Raw genomic sequence first — 23422 nt, 5'->3', positions numbered from 1 at the left:
TTTTTTTTTTTTTTTTCGGTTGAATTTCTCATTTTCAGGCCTGTTTAATTTTGTTGGTTGTATTGAGCTCAGAGAAAGTGAGCAGGTTTAGAGAACAGACATTTGACACAAAAAACTCAGGATTTGACAAACTAAGCAAACTAAACATGGATCAATAACAGCTCAGATTACTGAGCTTCATGCACAATCTTGTTCCATTTCTCGAAACAGTGTAATCTACTCTTCTGAACAGCAGGAATACTCTGAATCTGTGGTTTAACCACAAAAACATTTGAGTGTCTGTCCTTTTTTTTTTTAACTGCTCAGCAACTAGTTTTTTTTTTTTCAAGTTAAAATAATTCACTGATTCAAGATAAACAGGAAAAAAGTTGGATTTCAACCTGAACTCAACGAAAAGCACAGTAAGTTATTATAAGCCAAAAGAAAACTTTAAATCTTAACGTACCGCTTCGATCTGCAGCACCTCCTCTCATAATCCGCGCCACTATCACTGCTCCTGTTGCCTCGTCCCGTCTGATCGTTGCTCCCTGACAAAAACACAAAAGTTGACAGAAGTTCTCGCCTTTCTCCTGCAGGTTCTTCATCCTGTTGCAACTCACCAGAGGCTCCTTGTTCTTCACCAGTCTGACAATCTTCACAGACTCTTCATCCAGCTCATCCTCGAAGTCATCGGGCAGCGGCGGGAGCACAGGGTCAAAGTTCTTCTGGGCCACGGTGTCATGCACTGAGAGGACAGCCTGATGGGATTAAAAAAGGAGAATAAACTCCTGCTGCTGAAATAAAAGTTATTTTAAAGGGGCAGTATACATGTTTTCCAGCCACATAGTGCAATTTCATAGCACAATTTAGTAAGTGTGTTACCTTCAGGTGTTGTAAGAATGCTATACATGCAGCTCTGGAAAAAATGAAGAGCTCACTGCACTGAACCCCGTTGAAAACCTCTTGGTTTTTCCACCAAATATTAATTTCTGAACTCTTCCTGAGTTAAAACATCAGTGTTGTTGTTTCTAAATGAACATAAACTTGTTTTCTTTGTGTTAGGACTGCATCTTTTTCATTATTTTGACCATTTCTCATTTTCTGTTAATACAAAAATTTTGCTTGGAATTTCAGAGACATGTTTTCAGTAACTCATAGAATAAAAGAAAAATGTTCATTTTACTCAAACATATACTTATATAAAGTAAAATCAGAGAAATTCATAATTTTTTGTTGTCTTAATTTTTCCAGAGCTGTATATCAAATATGACTTGAAAGAAATGTGACTTCATAATTTAACGCCTTGAAATTGGGTGTCTGTCTCTTTAAAAACTCCTGCTCTTTCTGAAACTCCGCCCTCTGGAAGTCATTTAAGGTCAATCCTACATTAACCCTTCAATAACATCTTTACCAGCGTTGCACTGAGAAGTAGCACGTATAATGAGTTCTGCCGGTGTTTGCTAATTACTCCTGGCTAGTCTGAAGGAACTGAGTAGTGGAGTTGTGGGAGAGAGCTGATCTTTGAGGTGGAAGCTCTGAAGCTTGAAATCTTCAGCTCTGAGGAGGAGCTGCGTCTTGACGGTTCACCCATATCCTCAAACATGCATGAAAGAATCAAATCAACACTCCAGGTATGTTTCTGGTGTGGGAATAACTTTACATGGTTCAAAAAAGTAAATTTTACATAATACTGCCCCTTTAAATGTGTAAAAATGCAAAGTTACTGCAAATGAATTTTCTAAAAATGGAAGCACCGTTGTTGGGATTGGAAAACAGAAGCTGCTGATTGTGTTTACCTTCAGATGTGGTGACGTCAGCAGGTGCAGCAGTTCCTTCTCCTCTGTGCTCATTGGTCCAGTCTGCAGCTCCTCCGCCACCTGAGAAACCCCCAGAAACTTTTAAATGCAGCTGAACACAAACGACGTTCACTCGGCTTACTGTGGAGTAATTAGAGACTGCTACACAGACAAACAGACGGAAAGAGGAGCAGCAAATAACGGAGGTCAGCACTTTCCTCCCACTGATGTGAGCAAAGAGAGAAGCAGGATGTTAGGCTTCATTAGAGGAGCGGCAGGATGATTCAGCACATTTGGCAACATTAAAATTCATTTTTGAAACTTGCACTGCTACTCCACAAGAGCCAACTCACAGAGGCTGAAAGCTGCGTTCAAGTGGGAAAATAATTTATGGAGTGTGTGTGAGATGAGCTTACATTTTCAGCCAGAGAGGAGGCGCTGTGGAGCACCGGCGTGGGGCTTTGCCTCTCGTACTGCCGCAGCTTCTCGTGAATCTGTGGACAGAAAAATATTTCCAGAGGCTGTGGGTTAAACTCTGATTGTTAACCTCACACATGATAACTTAAACAAAGATGGGTAGAAGAGTATATTATTACAGAAGACACACCAGAAATTATGGAAAGGACAAAATTTGGACAAAATCAAACTACCATTTTTATGTAGCCTTGGAAAAAACTTAGCACACCCTCTTTCCATTTGGAAAGCTAATGGGAAGCTAATAAAGCTGAAAACACTCGTAAACCTATCTGCTGGGAAGTTACTAAAGGAAAAAGCTTCAATATTTTTTTGTCCACCCTCTGGGGAAAAAATATTATTCCACTGGTCACCAGTTTGGACAGAAACCATCAGTCCAAACAGTGAGAATGAGGGTTTTATCTGCTCAGGAGAAATAACTCATCAGCCCTGCAGGTCCTTTTTCCTTTAAAGTTAATAAAAGTGAACTCTTGGGGAAAGAAAAAGATTATATTGTGAAATCAGAATCAGTATTTTTCTTGTGCTCTGTGGGAAAAACAACAAACTTTATTTTATGTGTTGGGAGCTCCATAACTCCCAACATGTCCTGTTGAAGACAGGAGTGTTAGACAACAACAGTATTGGTAAGGAAAGAAACACAATGCATTCAGCAATGACTGAGAACACATTCGTTCAAAAGAGTATTTGGACAAAATATCAAAAGTAATTTAAGGACTTTCAGAGTTACTTACTTGACAAGTTTTGCTCTCAACTCAAAAAATAATTTGTATAACATTAAATTTGCATTTACAAAAATTTTTCAACCCTTCTTATGAATATGCTCCACATTCAAAACTAGACTGTCATAAAAAAGGAAATAGTCTGTTGTCCTACTGAATTCCTGGAGTAAATCACAGACCTCCTCATCACATTCTTCTTAGTGTTTGTAAGACATTTTCAACTTGTTGGGTTTTTTTATTGGCTGTTTTACAGAAAAAGTTGTTGTTGTTTTTTTTTTTTTTGTTTTGGTTTTTTTTTTACAGTTTTTTAATACCAGTGCAGGGGTATTAGAACATTGGTGGGTAAATTGATGATTTTGGAAATGTAAAGACACAGAATGAGTGAAGCGCCGGCATTATGGCCGACCAGGTCTGTCGCCAGGTCTTCTCAGGTCTCCAGAGAACTGGACCCTCAGGATTACTTTCTACTCTTGGTGGATCTAATTTTAGCTTTGGAAAATTGGGATTTGAGGACCTCAAACTGCTGAATAAAACATTTTCACTGACGTAGATTCTCCGGGCAGATGTTTCCTTCCCCTCAGTAATACCTGACTCAATGGGCAAACTTGCTCTTTCAGTCTTTATTACTTAAGAATGGGATCTAGAAGGATCATGCATTGGAAATAAACTTTTTACAGAAAATGTATGTGATGGTCTTTTAATTCAAAGCAAAAATAAAACACTGTCTTGTTCAGGAGGATTTGTCACCTTCATGAGGTATCCCAAGCTCCTCTCACTGAAGACGTCTTTGAGGAAGACCATGTCCTCTTTGTGGTTAGCATCGGGCCGCAACTGAGAGGTCAGCAGGGCCAACGTTTCATGCAGTCCTACGGAGAACAGACACACATCATGGACATGAACCCGAGCAGACGGAGCGCCGTACGGCACGCCGGCTGTCGTCTTACCCGCTCCTGCTGTGAGAACCGGCATGGCTTCTTTCATGTGTCAGTGAGGTGAGGAGGGGAAACCTGAGGGGAGGGAAGAGGAAAATATTAATCAACTTTTGTCTCACCCACCTCCTTTGCACAACATTTAATTCATGTGCATTGACATTAGAGACCTGTTTCTCATATTTGCTCTCCTTATACGCTTTAGTTTTCCTTCCACCTCCTCTGTAAAGGTGTAGCTGTGGATGCTTACAGGTAAAACTTGCTTTTGGTGCCATTAATCACAGATACTCTTGCAAAGCTTGAGTTAAAAACCTTTATAAATCACAGTTGTACACCTGAAAGAAAAGCTCCTGATTGGAGCTCAGTCTGCCTAAAGAGCGCAACATCTTCACTGTATGAGAGAGACATGAATGTGCTTCACCTCAAAGATTCAGTATGAAAAGTTCATTGTAAAAACACTAAATCTTACTAAATATTTTTGGTCAAGTTTGTAGTGCAAATATCTTAATTTAGTTGAAATAAGACAAAACTAACTTACAAGTAATTTTTCAGCAAGAAATATGAGCTTATTTTAAGTCAATAACTCCTTAATATCGATTTAAAAAAACTACTAGTTCTTGGCAGATTCGCTTATAACTAAACATGTTTCTAAAATATTTGCACTACAAACTGCAAAATTCACTTCATGTAAAGTCAAAAACTAAGGAGAATTTACTACTTTCAAACGCGTCTCTGTGGAGCCATATTTCTACGTGAAAAGTACATGAGTGACTGCTGCATCACTGCAGCCTCCTACTGATCAATAACTATAACACTGCTCAATATCCACCATATTTCTTCCATGGACAAATGAGTCAGTGACAAAAATGACTGGCAGCAGAAAACTGCAGCACAGAGAGAACAGTACAGAGAAAATCCCGTATTTACTAATGTTTTGGCCTCAGGAATGAGTCTGGAACAAAGTTCGACATTTTGCATTGTTTCTTTAATAAATTATGTTTTTAAATGTTTTAGAATTTCAGAATTTTGATGTGTTTATTTTGTTTAGATCTGTCTACATTTAGGATTGTGTTCTGACATTGTATTGTAGTTTGTAAAATTATTTTTCTTATCTACTTAAAGCACTTTTAAGGGGTTTTGCGTTATTGTTCATTTTAACATCTGTAAAAGAACTCTGTGTTATATTAGATTGTGTGAAAAGTGTTCTATAATGATTAATTGAACAATCAATCGATATAATAATCATAAATTCAAGCCGAATGAGTTTTATTATGTTGTAGAAACCAGATATTTCTAAATAAAAAAGACAGTTAGGAAACAACAAGAGATAAATACTGAAGCAATGTCTCTGGATATCAGCCAGGAAGTTAAAGCTTGGGCACAAAAAAATCCTTTAAATGGATAATATAAGCAAACACTGACAAATTAGCTGCAAAGTGGCTTAAAGTTAAAGTTTATATTTTGGAGAGGCCAGCACAAGTCTGATTTAAAGGGGCAGTGCCACTTTAAAGCACAATCAGCTAACTATGATACTTGTATTTATTATAAAAATGCTTTTAAAAAATAACTTAAAAGAGATTTAGACGTCACAATTTAACGTTTGGAAATTGGCCGTGGGTCAGACTGACAGACGCGAGACTGCTGTTCGACCGTGTCCTCTGATCACCTCACCTGCAGCCAAAGTAGGTGAAGGCCACACCGGCACAGTGACAGACGGATGGAGATCGATGGAGCAACCCAGCGCTTACAGGATGAACTCCTACAGCCACTTCGGTTTCCTCCCGTTTCTTTGTTTAGCAGCTAAAAATGCATAAAACTTTCTGAGCTTAGAAAATATATTCTTTGCAAAAGCCAATGCAGCTCCTGAACTGAATGAGTTTCACTAAGAAACATGAAATGGTCATGACATTTTTTTTAAAAATGTACCTGCAGGTCATTCAATACAAACTTTTTTGTGGTGTCATAAACCAGGACAGATGTAAGTGTGTTACCAGAGCAGAGTTGTATTCTCAGGGCCTTTAACCTAAAAACACCAACATGGATATGCAGCACAGCATGTTGAGGTGTACTGCCACTTTACAGGCAGCTTTTCTACATCTGGATTAAAGTTTCTGTTCAGAACAATACAGGCATGAAAAACCCACATCTACTCAATTCAAGTATTTACAGTATCAATATCAGTTCAAAGCAATATGAACTATTCAAATTGTTCAAGGCGTGATGAGGAATAAAAATGCATTTCAGACAAACTGACTTATTTCCAGCTTCATTTTTGCCTTAGTTCAGGATTGAGGTTAAATTTAATTTGTTTAAAATCATTCAGTGCAAATTACCTGAAGTTAGGAGCAAGGTAAAAAAAAACAACAACCTGTAAGCAGAAGGCTGCTCATCAGACAAACTACTTCTCAGTTCAATGCTCCTAAGAATGGAGCGTTGCATAATGGAGCAGCATTGTTATGTTGTGCTGAAGGCGGAGTGTCGGAAAAGAGCAGCAGCTTCTTAAAGAGACAGAGGCCCAATTTAAAGGTGTCAAATGGTGAAGTCAAATTTCTTCTAAGTCATGTTTGACATATAAATGATTTTTAGAACAGATGAAGACAAATTAGTTACACGATTGTGCTATAAAATGGCACCATGTCCCTGGAAAATACACGATACAGCCAATTTACTTAAAGCATGACGTTTTATATTGCAGAGAACCTCCCAGTAAAACGGGAGATTAATCATATGATTATGAGCAAGTTTCACATACGTCATGCTCACATTTGAGTCTTTCATAAGGTTTTATTGCTGCCAAAATGATTCTATTTAAAAGGAGTGGAAAAAGCATATGCATTAAGATATATAAATGTTGTCCTGTGATTTAAATTGTAACAGGAAGAGGAGGAAGCTCCTCCTCCTCCTCTTGATTACCAGACAGATTTATGTTTCCCTCGATCAACTTTGCTACTTTGCAGAGTCTTTTATAGATTTTAGTCTCACCTTCATCAGTGATTAGTGATCATCATTTAATCATGTCTTTAATTACCACTAAAAATGTCTGAAGACAAATCCAGAAAATAAAAATAAAAAGTGACTTATTGTAAATTTAATGAGCTGGAATCTGGGGTCCACTAATATTTCTGAATAATTAATGTTTATGTGGATGTGTTTTCTTTGAACAATCAAAACAGAGTCACAGCTCACTATGCTGATGCCGAGTTCATTCTGGGACAAAGACAACATCAACAATGCTGCTGCCAAATCAGTGAGATGATGAGGTCACCATGGGAACAACTAAACGAGAGCCATGGGAGGGAAGTGATGTAGATAAATTAAAAACAGAGGCTCAATAAACTATTCTTCTAAATGAATGCTTTTAAATGTATTCCTGTAAACTCTGTCTTTAAATATCCTTTTCAGGAAATACCCTATGAGCCTTTCACCAGTTAAACTAATTATTTATTTTGTTACTGAAAAATAAACTGACTTTACATCAAAATAAGCATCCTGAAATTAATCCGATTCCTTTCATATGAAATAGGAGGATGTCTAGTATACATTTTAAAAGTTCAAGGTTGTTATTGTGTCATTTGTAGGAAGCTACTCTTAAAAAGAGGAAAAACTAAAACGTGATGGAAAGAAACGTCCCTGTAAATGACAGTCATGTGGCACAAACTGCTGCTTCACTCTTTAAATGACATCGCCCTTTTCGCACTTTGTTTCCATAAATGCCTTGTGTCTATTAGTAAAAACTATTAAATCGGAAATCAGTTACTTTAATTTCATGTGTGAAGTTTTATTTAACAGATGCCATCAGCAAAATGTGAGCAATTTGGTTGCTATGCAAAACAACTTTTATGTTGATCTCACTTAAGAAAATCAAAATAAAACCCCTACTGAAAAATGTGCTTGAAAGCAGGGTCTATGTCTAAACGGTAGTCAAATATCCAGTCATTTAAACGTCAGAAGGTTGTAAATATCAAATTTAAATCCTTTTTGCATTTTATGATGCTCAAATACATGAATAGTCCAATATTGATGTTCGTATCCATGGATACGAATCTCTAACCAAAGCAGTATATAACTTGCCCTGTTTATCCCACAATATATATTTTAAAATGTATGCTTACTGACTTGAACAATGTTCTCTCACCTCGGCTGTTGCGAATCTTTGAAGTCGTACAGGATTCAGGCTAGGTTTCTCTCTCTAAAGGAGGCTTTCCACGCTCCGTCACATCAGAATGATTACCAACATCAAAGCAACAGACGTCACTGATCCAGAAATAAACTGAAAGATGATGCTTTCTGGATTTTGTTCCCATCAAAAATGATGTTTCTGCCTCTAATCTAGTTAAAGACTTATCTCCAGCTCATGCTAACATGAGAAAGCTCAGAAGTCCAATGATTAGATAACAGCCTTTATCAAACGTCAGGTTTTCTCTGAAAAATTTAGCTAAAATTCAGATGAATCATGTCTCTGGCTACATTAGCTCTCCATTTTACATCAAGACACTTTCAGGCAGAACTTGTTTATGTTCTGTGCACGCTACTATGTAAAGTGATTTCTCAGTTATACACTAATCAGGTCTCTATGTGTGACTAAGAAAGTCAAAATTAGATTATTTACAAATTTTAATTAATTATGTTTCAAGAAGGCAGTTAATTGTTTTCAAGATGGGGACAGGTTGAAAGAAAATAATTTAAAAATGCTCTTCTCTACTTTATGATGTGAACATTTGTTTGGTACAAAACATTTAAGTGAGATAAAAAAACAAGGAAAACAACAGAAATCTGGATTTAAGTGGTACAAATACTTCACATCATTGTTTGGTGGTGGGTACACTGATCCACTGATGCGTTAATAGCTGGGCTAATTTTTCATCTAATACGTTATCGTTTTTGCTAACTTCAAAAATGGTTAGCACACTTAGCTTCTCCTAAATTAATTTTCCCAGATAAATTCTGACTAATTTATCAGAATTTATTACCACTTAAAATATCTGAAGACAAATCCAGATGTTGAATTTTTAACAAAATTCAACATCTCCGTTGAACTGAATTCTTCAAGTAGTTAGACGGTTTTTCAAACAATAAGCAGATAAAACATGGACAAAAAGAACAAGACAAACAAATACAATATCTAGGGGAACTTATAGAATATATAAATTGTAATTGTAATTGTAAATTGGTGCTTGAGGATTGTCGTTTATCAAGGACAGTTATAATTTGAAGTTAGCGTGCTAGCATTAGCTTCTGTGTTAAGTGCTGTGTTCATGCTTAGCGTTAGCAGAACTAATGTGCTCTAGAGTTAGCACAGCTAACTTTTCAGTTAGCAGTGCCCACCACTGCTTATAGGAATCAAACAGGAAGGACATAACTACGAATTATCATGTTGATGAAACAAAGAAAGCTAGAAAAAGTACAAAAGTAGGTCGTTTTTAAACTTGACACCTATTTTTTCCAAGCAAAACATTTACATAATTCCTTCCTGATTTAACCAATAAACATGCTTCTGTTGTATATAAAATCAGTTTGAGGCTGGAGGAAAATAACTTGTGCAGAATGGGGTTAAATCACAGCAGATGGTCTCGCACTAACATCAGTAATTTCAGGGTGGGGGATGTTGAAGCCAGTACAGGACGGGGCTGACCGTTCATGCATTTCTGTTTGCTGGAGTCAATCACCAGCCTGTGATGCAGCTTGTTGTTGTTGTTATGTGCTGCTAATATGCCCCTCTCTGTGTATATCTAAATATGCTAGTAACACAAACTGTGCCATCTGGAGTGTCAGCTATGCTGCTGGTGCGTATGTTCAGGAATTATTACAGGCATCCTCTTAAAATTTATTCTTACTGGCAGTGCACAGTCTGGTATTCTGCGAAAACTCCTCAGCACGAGGACAGAGAAACAACAAATGCTCAGTCATGCTGTTATACTGAGGATATAAACAACACAATTTGATAATATACTCAGCATCTCAGTTTCAGCCGCCAAACAACGGCTGTAAACAAGAACAAAAGGAAAGTGGGTGATGAGTGTCCACACATGGACAGATCTGATAGTGACAACGTCTCAGTCTGCTCGTGATTGAGCGTCTTGGCTGTTCTCTTCGCCGCTCACATGCAGCTAATCCACTGCCCTGACAGGAACGAGAGGCAGCGCTAAGCATGTCTGGCCACCATCCAACATGCCTTTTACACACATACACACATTTCCTCACTCATCTGCAGCCACGAAAGCCTCCCATCGCCTAATCTCATCTCGCAGAGGGTGTGGCCAGACCCAAACTTATATCATCTCCAACATGGACGGAAACTACTGATGCTGACAGCTGCTGAAGGGGTTACACTCTCTCCTCGCAACCCATCGTTTCCACGCAGAAAAGCAGAGGCAGATGTCAGTTTTTTCCTTCTTGTTTCCACTGGTTTTCCTCACAGATCTGTTTCTACTTCCTCTTATCTGTAGAGTGTAATGCTGCCCTCCCTCTCCGCCTCCCTCCCGCTCTTCTCCATCTCTCTGCAGTGCTACAGCACTCTGCTCTCTCCACACACAGCGTGCCGTCAGCTGGCAGACGGAGGAAGAAAGGGGGGGGAACGCTCACTGAATAGAAGATCCACCCAGCCTCTTCGGACAGCTGATGCCTGGTGTTCACACTGAAAACAAGCAAATGCTGACTGAAAATGCACGCAGCCTTCTTACCTTCTCTTCTCTCCGGATCTCCACCTCCCTGCCTGTGTTTTTGTGTCGTTCCTGACTGCAGCCTCACAGTTTCTCTCGTTCCAGTTTCTCCTCCTGCTTACTTCTTCCTCCTCCTCCTCCTGTGGCTGCTGCTTTCACTAACCTGCTGCTGAGTGGCTGCTCCCTCCTTCCCCTTGTCTCTCTCCTCTTTGCCTCTCAGCCCCTCCCACCTCTCCTCCCTTTTCATGTCTGATGCTCTCTGTTCACGAAAGCAGAGGAAAAGGCCAAATAGCGCATCAGAAGTCCTGAAGATTATCCTTCATATTAATGCTAAAAATAGATAAATGCCACATCGACGTATCGATCTCAGAAAGATAGCATTTCAACCACAAAATCAAACAAATACACTCCTAGTAAATTAAAACTGGTGATAAAAATGTACCAAACAGTAGCTGAATGTGATGGTTTTTCTATTACAAGCTGAAAATTATGTGCAGAGAAAAAAGAAGCCATTTTGTTGCAAAAAGAAGAAAAAGGTGATCGTGGAATTGGGGTGTTTGGCACTTTACTGTTCAATTGAAACCAAATATTAACATACACTGCAGCCTTTTCCTCACCCTTTGAAATTCAATGAGATCAAACACTTCCTGTTTTTGGTCAGTTTGGATTGCCAAATTATTTTTATTTGTTAAATACCAGAATCCCACATTCACTTTTTAGATAATTTTGTAGTAAAATGTCAGCTATTGTCTTTTTGTTCGACTTGTTAAGCTTCACTTAACAAAAGCAACTGAATATTCAAGCCAGACTGGAGATGATCAAGTACTAAGGGAACAACACACCAATAAAGTACAGTGTCATCAGCATAAAGATGCAATACAACAAAAATCTCCTTGCATAGAATAGCTCCAAACACAGAGCTTTTAAGTCCAAGTTGCCGGACAACCTGCTGAAAGTTGTTTACTGTGGGAAAATAAAATGCTTCCATATTTGCCATGTCATCATTACTCAAAATGACCAAGTGCAAGATTTACATAGATTTACTATAGACCAAATAGTTCTCAAGCTTTTCATAAGTGCCACCAATTCAGCAGCAAATCATGTTTCCCAAACATTTACTATCATAAAAACAAACAAAAAAAAAAAAAAACATGCTTGCATGATAGGTTGCATTTTATTTTACCAATAAGTTTATATTTTTAAAAGTCTGCATAAAGTTGGAATTACAAGTGTGAAAGCTAGAAATCAAATATACACTATGATACATAAATATTGTATTTAATGATTCCTTCCGTTTCGTATAAACAAGTCAGATCTGAGTTTGTGGAAGGCAAAGCTTTGTTTTCATCCTTTCAGCCCTTTACTTAGCTGACTTCACTTTGAATTGATCTGATTGGCTGCTCTTGGCAGAACTGAGGCTTCGGCTGCGTCGGCCCACATCCACCTACAGAGCGTCTGCTCCCTCTTTGTCTGGCTGCATGTAGCTCTCTCAGCAAAACACGGCATCTTAATGATGTCACGACCCTCCCTTCCAAGACACACACCCTCCGTCATCCGCATGGTAATCGCATGTGGATCCAGGCTGTTTTTGTGACCCTTTCTTTTCAAGATCAGGCTGCTTCTAACCTCAAGGCTTGAAGAGGTGAACAGAAACACGCAAACATCCTGCAAACGTACATTTCATTTCATACAGTTCAAGAGAACAGCTGAGGTATCCGCGCCTTCTGAACATCTGCAAAAATTTGCAGCTTAAGCGAAGTAATAAAACTTATGTCACTGTGGGTTATAAAACCTCTAAAGGTTTTTGTCTGACTGCCTGTCAGTACATCTTAGTCCAAAATACAAATGATTATTTTACTCAATTAGAAATTCAGAAAGCTTTTTAAAAATGTGTAATATTTGTTCAAATATTTATCTGTGAATCCTTGAATTTCTTTCATTCAGTTGCTGATTACATGTTTCAAAACAGCCCCAGTCATGACCCTCAAATTAAAAACTGCTAACATTTTCAGAAGAGTGCAAACTCAGACCACTTTCCTGAAAGCAGGAGGAAAGAAATGTAGGCTCTGCCTTAAAAAACAGTTTATAGATGCTCTATCTGAGAAGCTCCATTCGCAGAGAACAGATTACAATCTCATGAAAAAGATCGATACTGATTACAACAGGATTACCTCTCCTGAGATGGATCGTATTCTCAGAGAGAATAAGTTAAGGTGGAAAATACTCAACTCCCTTAAAGGACGGACTCTGATTTTATAAAGAGATAATTAACACCTTTAACTGGCCTAATGTTATTATCAAAACTTACAGTTTGGTAGGAGACCAACCAAAAACACTGCAGTATAACTCATTTTCTTATTCATAAGGCACTTTGGTTTATCTGTAAAGTTCAGAGTTTTTGTTTTCTAATCTAAAAACGATGCTGATTGTTATGTACTGGCTGCATTAAAATGAGGACAGAATCAAAAATAAACTGCTCTGAACTGTTGCAGCTATGACTGCAGTGCAGTGAAGAGGGGGAAAACTCTTACACACCACAAACACTGGAGTGATTTAGAGACGAGGTCATTATGGGTCTTAACCAAATTGATTCAGCGACATCTGCTCAATTCCTCTGGGGGAGAAGGAAAAAGATCAGACTGATGCTGCTGACTTCAATGGGTGGAGCTGGAGGTCCAAGCTGCCTGCTGACCCAACAAATAGACCATAAACTGGGTCTCTGCATGTTCAGCCATCTCTGGAGGGGCCAAATGGACAGAGCTGCCATCAGATAATAGAGTTTATGCCAGAGACAGAGAGCCATTATTCTGAGCTATTTGGAGATGCATAATAACCCAGGAGGAAGGAGGACACAGAGTATCTCCTTATAGGAACAGGAGCAGCAACAAAGAAAAAAAATCTCCAGTAAAATCTTTCTGCATGGTTACAAAGCCTTTTAGTAGCGTTTCCTACTGTCTAACTTACTTTGAAATTATATTAAAATGATTCATTTACTTTGCAAGGTTGTAGAAAAACATCAATTTTTGAGAAAAAGTAATATAAAATGCTGTAATTAGTTTTTAACAAACAGGTCCTTTATGCAAATGTTACCCTAAGTTTTACCCTAAGGATAAAGTTTTTTTTCTTACACTGTGTAGCAATGTGAAAAGCATGGACCAAGCTTTAAAGACATGACATGTCTAAAAACAAAGAGTCTGGGTCTTCAAATAGCTCTAATTTTGATCAGATTTGTTTGTTTTGTATATCTTTACATATTTATGTAGCAAGAGTAGGCGTTAGTTCTCAGAGTTGTCAGAAACAGCCTAATGAATGCAAAATTAATTCAATGAAGAAAAAGAACAGAGAAAATGGTCATAAAGTATGTGTTTTGAAGTAAAACTAAGACATGCATTTTTTACGCAGGTGAGTTATTATAGCCTTTGGTGAGAAAGGAAATGAAAAATAATGGCAGCTGAGCAAACACTTCTGAGTGGAGACAGATTAACAGGGAGGTTGGTATCACCTCTCTGTATGATATTAACTGCTATCATATTTACTGCTCTCCCTTTCAGCAAATCGCTGCCATTTGACTGGAAGTAGGAGGCTTAATGTCCTTTAATATCCGCCCGGCGCCACGTCTTTCTCGCTGCTCACTCAGCCTCCCGGGTTCGTCAATATTACTGCCCGTCTGCCCTCTCTAGTCTCTCTCTCTCACGGCACTCCTAGTTCCCCACGACCTCAGACTACTCTCATCCACTGCGAATAACAAAGACAACAAATAATACAATGAGAATCTGGGATATACTACTTCTAGAGCAAAACAGAAATATCTTTTTTTTTTTAGTAAAGTTGCTAATCTACTCAAGAGTGACAGTCCCAGGGACAAAATAGGAAAAAAGAACCATCTTATAAGCAAAAAGTTTCAGTTTTTTGTTCGTTTTTTGTCTGTGACAAGACAAATTTGAGTAACACCATCGGCTAAGCCACAGTGTAAAGCAGCAATTATATTTAAAAAGGGATGAAAACAGCATATGATGATAATAACTCATGTCATCCATTCAACAACAAACTTCTCTGTACAACAAAGTATTTCAGAGTCAGATAGATGATCATTTATCCGACAACTAACGCTTAGCCCAAAGTGAATTTTCAACAGAACGAGAACAACAGACATTTTAAAACGAGCAAAATGGTTATAAAAAGAAGAAAAAAAACAATTTTTGCTGTCCTGCAGGGACAAAATATAAACACCCTCAAAGAACATTTAGATGATTCACACTGAAAACCAGGAAAGCAAATTACTTTATACATGTACATGGAGATGAAGTTTTTAAAATGTCCCAGTTGCTCAGTAGTGGTGCAGAGTTTAAAAAGGAACAAATGGTGGTTTTAGTGACAAGTAAGGAGTTATGGCTGAGAGCTGCATTGGTGCTGGGAAATGTTTCATAACCGCTTCAGTGGCTGCTGCAGAGCTGCATTAGACAAAGTGAATTACGGCCCGCAATGTTACTCAGAGAAAAGCAGGAGGAGGAGAGGGAGGGTCTGATCACTCTCAGAAGTGAGAAAGGAGCAGGTGGTTTCAGCTTCCTTTCTGGGGTTTTTGGCAGAAATTTCTGAGATTGTTTGTTTGTCAGTATCACTGTGTAAACTCAAGTGGTTGGAAACCGTCTTCTGCTTCATATGCCAGGATTTGGTCTGGAGTCGGCATCACAAACATCCCCAGACTTTGAACTCAAATACACCTAAAATCCTGAGTTTTAAGTTACAAATGTAACAAATTTGAATAATTTCTGAAAGTTATTTTACATGTGGAAACCATTAACCTAAACAATAATTTATAAGAAAATACTTCTGAATCAAGTAAATTCCTTTAAAATAAGAAAGTAGTTACTATTAATCATCAGGAAAATTCAAATAAAAACAACTCATCAGCCATGCACTACGCAAAACTACAGAAAACTGGGTCAATCAGAGAAGCACCTACACCATACCCAGAATGGTCTAGTCAAAGTCTATTATTTCCATTTGAATATCTGTATTTAGATGTGAAAACACTCCTGTTTTGTTGTGTTGAAAGCTGGTGGAGAGGAAAGTAGTTCAGCAAAATATTGGTTCAGATGGAGTAAAGTACCAGACACTTTATATTTTATTTGTCAAACATTTTGTCCAAATAAGCATGTATGTGTATACAACCAAAAAGTGTTTATTCACCAAAATGTCCAATGAAATAGATCAGTGTATGAGGTTGTAGCTGGACCAAATGTAGAAACATTTTTGTAGAACACTGTATAAATTTAATTTAATGACATCAAACTATAATAAAATATTTAATTGTCATCGTGTATAACGCCTTACAACTGACAGGAAATGTCATTATTTATTATGTACAAACTGTGTTTGGGTCAAGAATCCCATTTCCGCAGCAGCAGTCCAACAATCAAATTATACTCAAGATTAAAACCAGACACATTCACAAGAACAATCAGTTTTAACAAAAACTTTTCAATTATTTATCATTATTTCTTTTACTGAGCTGTTTAGGAAATTGTTCATCTGAAATAATGAACTAAAGTCCTGCAGTGCAACCATTTCCTGCATCTGGCTTTGCTATGTCATGTAAATAACCTGAATAGAAACTGTTCTTCTTAATGTGTTTAACTCTCCTCTTTTTATAACCCTTAGTAATTAAGCCACATTTTATCTGCATGAGTGTGCGACCACAGCTGTGACACCTGATCTGTCGAGCTTCTGCTTCTGTCTGGACGCGCGAGGGGAGTTCCTTAAGTTGTCAGTCAGGCGCGTTTGGTTCTGCGGCTCAATGCTTATCAGATTGTGTTCCCATCCCCACGGCTCCTGCAGGTCAAATGACTGGGAAGTGTGTACCTCACGGCTGCTAAGTGGTCTATCGATCAGTCAGCTGAGCCTGTGAACTGATGGACTGAGCTGCAGATGGGAGCAGCGCTTGGCAGGATGGTAATGGCCCCACAACACAATGCATTCCTTCACAGATGAAAACCGTGACCTGGTTGAGAGAAAGAGCCTCATTAGGGACGAGATTTCATGCTAATTGCAGTTCAAGGCCTCGCATGCAGTTTTAAATACAGAAAACTTGAAAACGCACTTCAACCCTTTCACTTTCATGTTTTGTCATTTTACAACCACTAATTTCATATATTTTAATGGACTTTATATGACACGCCAACACAAACTGTTTCATAGTTGTTCAATGGAAGAAAATTATGCACTCTACAAATGTCGTCTTTATAGAAGATAAGATTAAGATAAAAAGTTATTGTTGGATGAAAGCCAGGAAAAGTCTGAGTCGACATGGCAAAAACTAAAACTGCACATCAAGCATATGGTGAAACATAGAAGGGTCTGCATCATGCTGTGGGAATGCTTTTATTCAGCTGGGATGATGGTTAGGAATGACAGCAGATCATAAAAGAAAACCAAGCTTGGAAAAAAAAAATGATTTCAAGGTCGAGTATTGACTGAACAAAAACATAAGAACCTTTTTCAGGGTAGAATTTGTAAAAATATTTTCTTCACATCTGCACAGATATCTGCTACTTTGTGCTGGTCTATCACATAAATCCAAATTTGGAAGTTTGAGGTTCTAACGAGACAAAATCCAGAAGTAAAAATATTGTTTTTTAATTCATAATACTGGAAAACTCATCCTGGAACCAATGTGCTGAATATTCTCCATGGTATCAAACGAAATATTAGATATAAGTAGATGTTCTGGAGTTTTTAATTTGCTAAGCACAAAAATTTTAGCACAGAAGGACTATAATTACTTGGAAAATGTACATACCTTTAAGATCAAATACCGGGATGCAGCCAGCTAAATAATAAGAAAAGAAGTTCCAGTAAAAGCGCTGGACCAGCTACACAGAAAATATAAGTTTCTTTTTAAAATAAGTGCGACAACGTGTACTGAGCCAGAGACGACTGTGACTCAGGTGAGAGTGATTACTGAGGCTGTCGACGAAAAACAGGAAGTTAGATTAACCAAAACTGAGCATTTCAAAATAAAACAGGAAGTCAAACTGAAACTATCGTCAGAAAATATAGGAAAAACCAATAATTTCTTATTTAATAACATTAAATAATTCCTTTACAAATACCTGAAACAATCGGAAATGAAATAATAACAAAACAATGGGCTAAAAACGAGTAAAGTCTACTAAATAGGTAAAAACCTCCTTATGTTGGCGTGATTTATTTGCCAAATGCAGCAATGACGACAAACGCATTTCATGTGTTTAAATTATTTTATTTCACCAGTCAGCCCCCGCATACACACACACTCACTCACACACTCTCAGATAAATTTTACAATATTTACAAAACGAAATTTAACTTACAAAACAGTGTATGCCACATAAAGATAAATATATTAATATAGATTCTCCCCCGAAAAAAGTATACAAGTGGTAATTGGCACATCCAGGAGACAGGCTTTATCACCAGCGTTGCATAATGTTTCCTATTTGTAGAACGGACGACTAAACCAGGCACATTCTGCAATACTCTCAGAATTAGACTGCTACAACATTTTTAAAAACAATTCAAACCAGGGATCCAGCCCTTTTAGTCGTACAAGATTTGTTTCTCTATAAAGTGATCATCCCATTCTGAAGATTAGCTACAGTAACTTTATAAAACCAGCATTCAATTCACCTTCAAAATGATCAAAGTAGAGGTAAACTTTAGTGCAATCAGCAAAGGAGGCATGATTATTAAAAAAAAAAAACAGGGTGAAAAAAAGAGAACTTGCATTGATATTAATGAGTAAAGTTGACAATTACTAGCCGGACTTCTTAAAAGCAGACATGATTCACACATTTACAAAAAAAAAATAAAAAAAAATAGCATAATAAAAACATCTCAACTTGAATCCCTTTGGTTGCAGTTTTTTCAGTACAGTTCTTCATCTATCCAAGCAGGTTCAGGATGGAAGAGTGTTTATAAAAAGCCCTCTTCCTGCCCAGAAAGTTTTCCAGTTGTCCCAGAGAGTTTGATCATCATTGCTTTGTGGAGTTTCTCTTCTCATCGCCAGGAAGGAAGTAGGGGTTCTCATGCCCTTCGACCAGGTATGAGTAACGGGACGTGTTTTTACCTTTGAAGGTCTTCATGTCCTCTGGATTCAGATCGTACGATCCTGACTGAAATGTCAGGGGAAGCACAGAGTGTTATTATTTTTAAGTAACAGCAACTTAACGTGTTTAGACCCAAACAAGCCTAACACACAAACACTCATAACCCTACTTATTTATTGCTATTCATGGAACTAAATTAGCTACAATCGACCTCGAGAACAAAACCAACAAAATAAAAAATTGGCAAAGATCCCCCATCACCCTGAAACACCACCATGATTATGCATGCATGCTGTCTAAATTATCAGCAGGGGGCATCAAGGGAAGTTGGAATCTGAAAGCAAAGCCATACCTTACCTTTTTCCATCTTTTCTGCATCAGCTGTGATCCCTAAAGCAACATACTGTAAGTCAGGCAAAGCAGGGAGCAGGGGTGGGTGCTAATGCTAGGATCACTGTGTTCACATACTGGATGACTAGATTAAACGCACTGCTGTGAATAGGATTAAAAACATAATGTGTTGTTAATGCTTCAGAGTGATAAAGGGCAATCAGAAACCTTTAGAGTGTATCTAAAACCCACAGAAAGTTCTATTGTGATACAACTAAGCAAGTTACTCAGGTGTTTTCAAAGTGCAAATAACCAAGTTTGTGTTTTTGGTGAAGGTTAGTAGGTGACTACAGTGATAATTGAGCAGCTGGTCTAAACCAAAGATGGGATCAACTTACAAAGCCATTGCTCTCTAGCTTTTTGTCCACCAGCGTGTTGGTGCTGCCCCCTTCTGTCATCTCTATGGAACCAGCTGGTTCCCAGTGCGTGGTGGCGCGCGGGATTGGGGTGATGCCAATAGACCATGACTTGTTTAACTCATCAGAGTATGGACTGACGTTGCGGTCAGGAATGGGCCTCGAGCACCTCTTCCTGATAAACACAGAGAAAGCAGGGAATATAAAATGTTTGTCTGGTGCTATTTTTATTCTGCTAATTCAATGTAAGTTCAGATAATGATTCTTTGTTGAGAGTTAGACATTATTTTGCTACTTTAAAGCACTCAGTAGATTTTCTGAAGGACTTTTAAACGTTTTTGTGTGTCTAGCACTTTCTCCCTTCCTTGCTGGGTAAAAATGTTTACCATCATTTGCGCTGGAGGTGGTGCTCAATAATGTACATGCAACTATTAAAATGCAAGTTTTTTGTGAAAAACTACTAATAAATAAATGTGTAATAATAAATCATTTTAAAACTTATGCATATACGTGACAGTTATCCTGTCCAGGCTATGTGATGTATGTTCTTACCAGCAGCAGTAACCCAGCAAAGCCAGAACAAGGATGAGGAGAACTCCTCCTAACACGCAGGAGATGATCACCACTGCAAGCAGGGATGCTGCAAACACAGGTAAAGTCTTTAATAAACTTTGCACAACAGGCTAAAACTCAAGCTTCACACTGAACGAAGCCACTTACAGTCATTGCAGTTGAAGCCAGCATACCCAAAAGGACATCTGAAAGAAAACAGGCATATTTACGGCAATGCATTCAACAATATGCCCACCGGGGGGCGCTAGTACTTTAACCTCAATACAAAGCCCCTTGTGTGAAAAGTGCATACTCACGTCATACACTTATCCTGTACTGCCTGCTGCCCACTTGGACAAGCTGCAAAAAAAGAAACACAACAACTCAGTTGCACTATGCAGACAACTGGAGAGCAGAACAAGTTACAGTTTCAGGTTTGCCACACTCCAGAGGCAACATTAGGACTTCTACAAGCAAACACACAACAGTACATTATGTATTTTCTGTTAGCAGAATTCATTTGAATCTTATTCAGTTACGGATTTCCCTACAGTCGATCTCATTGGTCACATCCCTGCATGCTCAGAGGCAAAGCGGTGATTCCTCCTTATGTTTCCAGGGTAACATCCCAGTTAAAAAGAAATAGATTAGAGAGATAAATGAAGATTGGGTCAAGGGTCTGCATGGAGAAAAGGCTACAGCTCTTGACCTTGCCTGTGAGTTTTACTCCCTGTTGTTTCTTTCCCTCATTCCCACACAGAAGTAATTTAATGAGGGTAAGAAGGTTTTGTTGTTGTTCTCTAGACATGAACATTCAACTTTGTCCACTTTTACAATATTTACAGGACATTTTAATAACACATACAGCATCTGTTAAAACAATCACATTTTGTAGCATTACAGCCACAAACATAAATGTATTTTATTTGGATTTTATGCAGGATACCACAAAGTAGTGCACAATTTAAAGTCAGTACTAAAAAATAACTTGCTAGAGGCTGAAATATAATGATGGAGTAAATAAATGGGCACAGGTGTAATTTAAATGTTTATTTCTAAGCAAATTCACAGGTTAGAATGGTCCAGTCAAAGTCCAGACACAAAACTAATTGAGAATCTGTGAAAAAACATAAAATTTGATGTTTGGAGATGCTCTTTATTCTATCTGTCAGATTGTGTGTTCAATCTAATCTGATAAAATCCAAATAAAATATATGGATGTTTGTTTCTGTAATGTGTAAATGTGATAAAGTGTGTGAGACATGAAGACCCTGTGTCAACAAGAATTTGCTATAAAATATATAAACAATGTAAGGACCATAAAAACACATATGACACATTAGATGCTAAATGTACCTTTGCAGCTGGTGTTGGAGTAGATCATGGAGATGTAACCGTCTTTACAGGAGCAAGAAGCTTGGCCGTTTGCATTTGTGCACTTTGTACTAGAGACATCACAAGGTAGTGGCTCCACCTCGCACAGATTGGTTCCTGAAGCCAAGGAAATACAAAAGAAACTCATGAGAAAATAATTTCAAGAGAAGATGTAAAGCATGGAGCCAGTTCTTGCCTGTGTATGCGGCATTGTTCAGAAATCCTTCAGGGTTTTTTACAGCCTCTTCAATGAGCATATCAACAGAGGCTTGAGTGGCAGGGCTGTCTTCAAATATATTATTTACGCTCGCTATCACACTACCAGGTCTGGAGAAATAGGGAAAACAATCACCAACAGAGTTGAGATGCTACATGCTACACAAAGTCTTTGTTCAACAGAAAGAAAGAATACTCACTCAAGCTGAACAACCTCTGATCGTCTATATCCAGGCTGATCTTTCAGAACGTCTCTGAGCTACAGCGAAGAAAATACAATTAATGAGCAAGAATGAAGCGTCTATAAGAGCTACTTCGCTGCTTTGAGATCTCACAACTCACCGCTGCTGAGATGTTTGCTGCTGTCTCCTGAAAGATCCTGGAGGACCTGTCTCTCATTTGAGCTTCAAATGTTAACGACTGGAAGTGAAGCCTGCCTGGGAATACTTGTGCTGCCAAAAAGAAAGGACTGTCATTTCTGCCACAGATTAAACTTGTTTATAATTTGTATAAATATCAAAGGACAAACAGCATCATTTATAAGATTTATAATTTAGCGGTCTTACCAGGAACACAACGTCCATTGAGTAGGTAGTTGCCAGAGAGACACTGGCAAGTGCCATTGAGGCAGACGCTTTCAACAGGACACGGGACAGATGGACACACTGAGGACAGAAATTAGAAAACAGTATATTTTAAACATTTCTTTTGCTTTCAGTCTGAAAAAAGATAAAACATTTGCCACTGTGGTGCCATTCATCATTGGAGCTATCTCTAGTAGCCGTGTTTAGAGAAAGAGGAATACATTTTTTGTTCTGATTTAGATCACTACATTAATGTTTGATGGAAACTCCATGACCCATGTGTTCCTCAAAGGTTAAGAAAACCTTGATATTTTTTAGGGTAACAAAAAAAAACACAAATTAAACACAAATTAAATCATGAAGAAGCTTTTCATCACTTCATAAGGTGATAGTTTATGCATTTTGACATGCATTTTGTCTTCAGAAGATGATATTTCAGACACAGAAATTAAATGGTCTGAAATCCTAAAGAAAACTTGGAGTTCTGCAAGCAAGCTCTTGGACTTTAAGGTCAATATGGTTGCTGTTCATGTAAAACACACTGAAAGTTGCAGGAACTTGTGCAACAGTGATTAGGTTGTAGAATCCCACTTGCTTTATGTATCAGTGCAATGGGGAAATAGCGCCCCCTCTCTGTGTGGCTGGTTATATGCTGCTGGCTCCTGTACTCTGTGCCAGTCTGTGAAAGCTGCACGAGAGGTGAGTTTCATTCTTCAGCACACCGAGTAGAAAAATGTTAGCAACAGATAAAACATCATTTTTATTAACTTAGATAAATAGAGTGCAATTAATATTTACTAGATTCGTGCCTGGCACTAATTTTTGCACTTTCATTTCATTATAAAACACTTCATGTGCTAAGTTAAAAAAAGGTAACATAACGCTCGCTCTGTTGTAGTGTGCTGATTGAAGCTGAGCCGTTGCACTGATTCCAACCCGATATGTTCTCATTCAGGTACATCATTTATTATTGTATCCTTCATTGTATGATCTTTAAAACATGATTTTTACTGCACTCAGTGCCAGTCTGTGAAAGCTGCACAAGAGGTGAGTTTCATTCTTCAGCACACCGAGTAGAAAGATGTTAGCAATCGATAAAACATAATTTTTATTAACTTAGATAGAGTGCAATTAATATTTACTAGATACGTGCCTGGCACTAATTTTGGCACTTTTAATTTCATTATAAAACACTTCATATGCCAAGTTAAAAAGCTAACATAACGCTCGCTCTGTTGTAGTGTGCTGATTGAAGCTGAGCCGTTGCACTGATTCCAACCCGATATGTTCTCATTCAGGTACATCAT

General features: G+C 38.0%; 2 protein-coding genes across 17 annotated transcripts in view; both read right to left on the bottom strand.

Annotated features, from left to right (window-relative positions):
* mpp3a (MAGUK p55 scaffold protein 3a) overlaps positions 1-17474 on the bottom strand; it is a 34012-nt gene extending 16538 nt beyond the window's left edge. For 6 of the 13 annotated variants that reach the window (XM_015041951.1, XM_015041959.1, XM_015041955.1 and 3 more), the window contains exons 1-7: positions 10578-10723; positions 3913-3975; positions 3716-3834; positions 2192-2269; positions 1776-1856; positions 600-737; positions 446-527 (exon numbers count right to left, since the gene is read on the bottom strand). In XM_015041951.1, coding sequence (XP_014897437.1) covers positions 446-527; positions 600-737; positions 1776-1856; positions 2192-2269; positions 3716-3834; positions 3913-3949 — 535 coding nt within the window. In that variant the 5' untranslated portion in view covers positions 3950-3975; positions 10578-10723. Of the gene's footprint in view, positions 1-445; positions 528-599; positions 738-1775; positions 1857-2191; positions 2270-3715; positions 3835-3912; positions 3976-5568; positions 5698-10577; positions 10725-16267; positions 16381-16418; positions 16558-17355 lie in introns of those variants that run through there. The other 7 variants (XM_015041960.1, XM_015041956.1, XM_015041957.1 and 4 more) reach the window with 5 other exon arrangements.
* Positions 17475-18364: 890 nt separating this feature from the next.
* The window catches only part of LOC106953303 (location of vulva defective 1), a 17939-nt gene continuing 12881 nt past the window's right edge, over positions 18365-23422 (bottom strand). For 3 of the 4 annotated variants that reach the window (XM_015041946.1, XM_015041949.1, XM_015041948.1), the window contains 11 exons: positions 22098-22196; positions 21874-21983; positions 21732-21790; positions 21512-21642; positions 21298-21432; positions 20259-20301; positions 20110-20147; positions 19942-20029; positions 19372-19564; positions 19001-19033; positions 18365-18709 (listed from right to left, as the gene is read on the bottom strand). In XM_015041946.1, coding sequence (XP_014897432.1) covers positions 18569-18709; positions 19001-19033; positions 19372-19564; positions 19942-20029; positions 20110-20147; positions 20259-20301; positions 21298-21432; positions 21512-21642; positions 21732-21790; positions 21874-21983; positions 22098-22196 — 1070 coding nt within the window. In that variant the 3' untranslated portion in view covers positions 18365-18568. The remainder of the gene's footprint in view (positions 18710-19000; positions 19034-19371; positions 19565-19941; positions 20030-20109; positions 20148-20258; positions 20302-21297; positions 21433-21511; positions 21643-21731; positions 21791-21873; positions 21984-22097; positions 22197-23422) is intronic. The other variant, XM_015041947.1, reaches the window with a different exon arrangement.

Source organism: Poecilia latipinna, unplaced genomic scaffold, assembly GCF_001443285.1.
Source record: "Poecilia latipinna isolate Pla-1442-1.1 unplaced genomic scaffold, P_latipinna-1.0 Scaffold573, whole genome shotgun sequence".
Classification (NCBI taxonomy): Eukaryota; Metazoa; Chordata; class Actinopteri; order Cyprinodontiformes; family Poeciliidae; genus Poecilia; species Poecilia latipinna.
The sequence above is the reverse complement of the archived record's forward strand: the minus strand, read 5'-3'. Positions and strand labels throughout refer to the sequence as shown.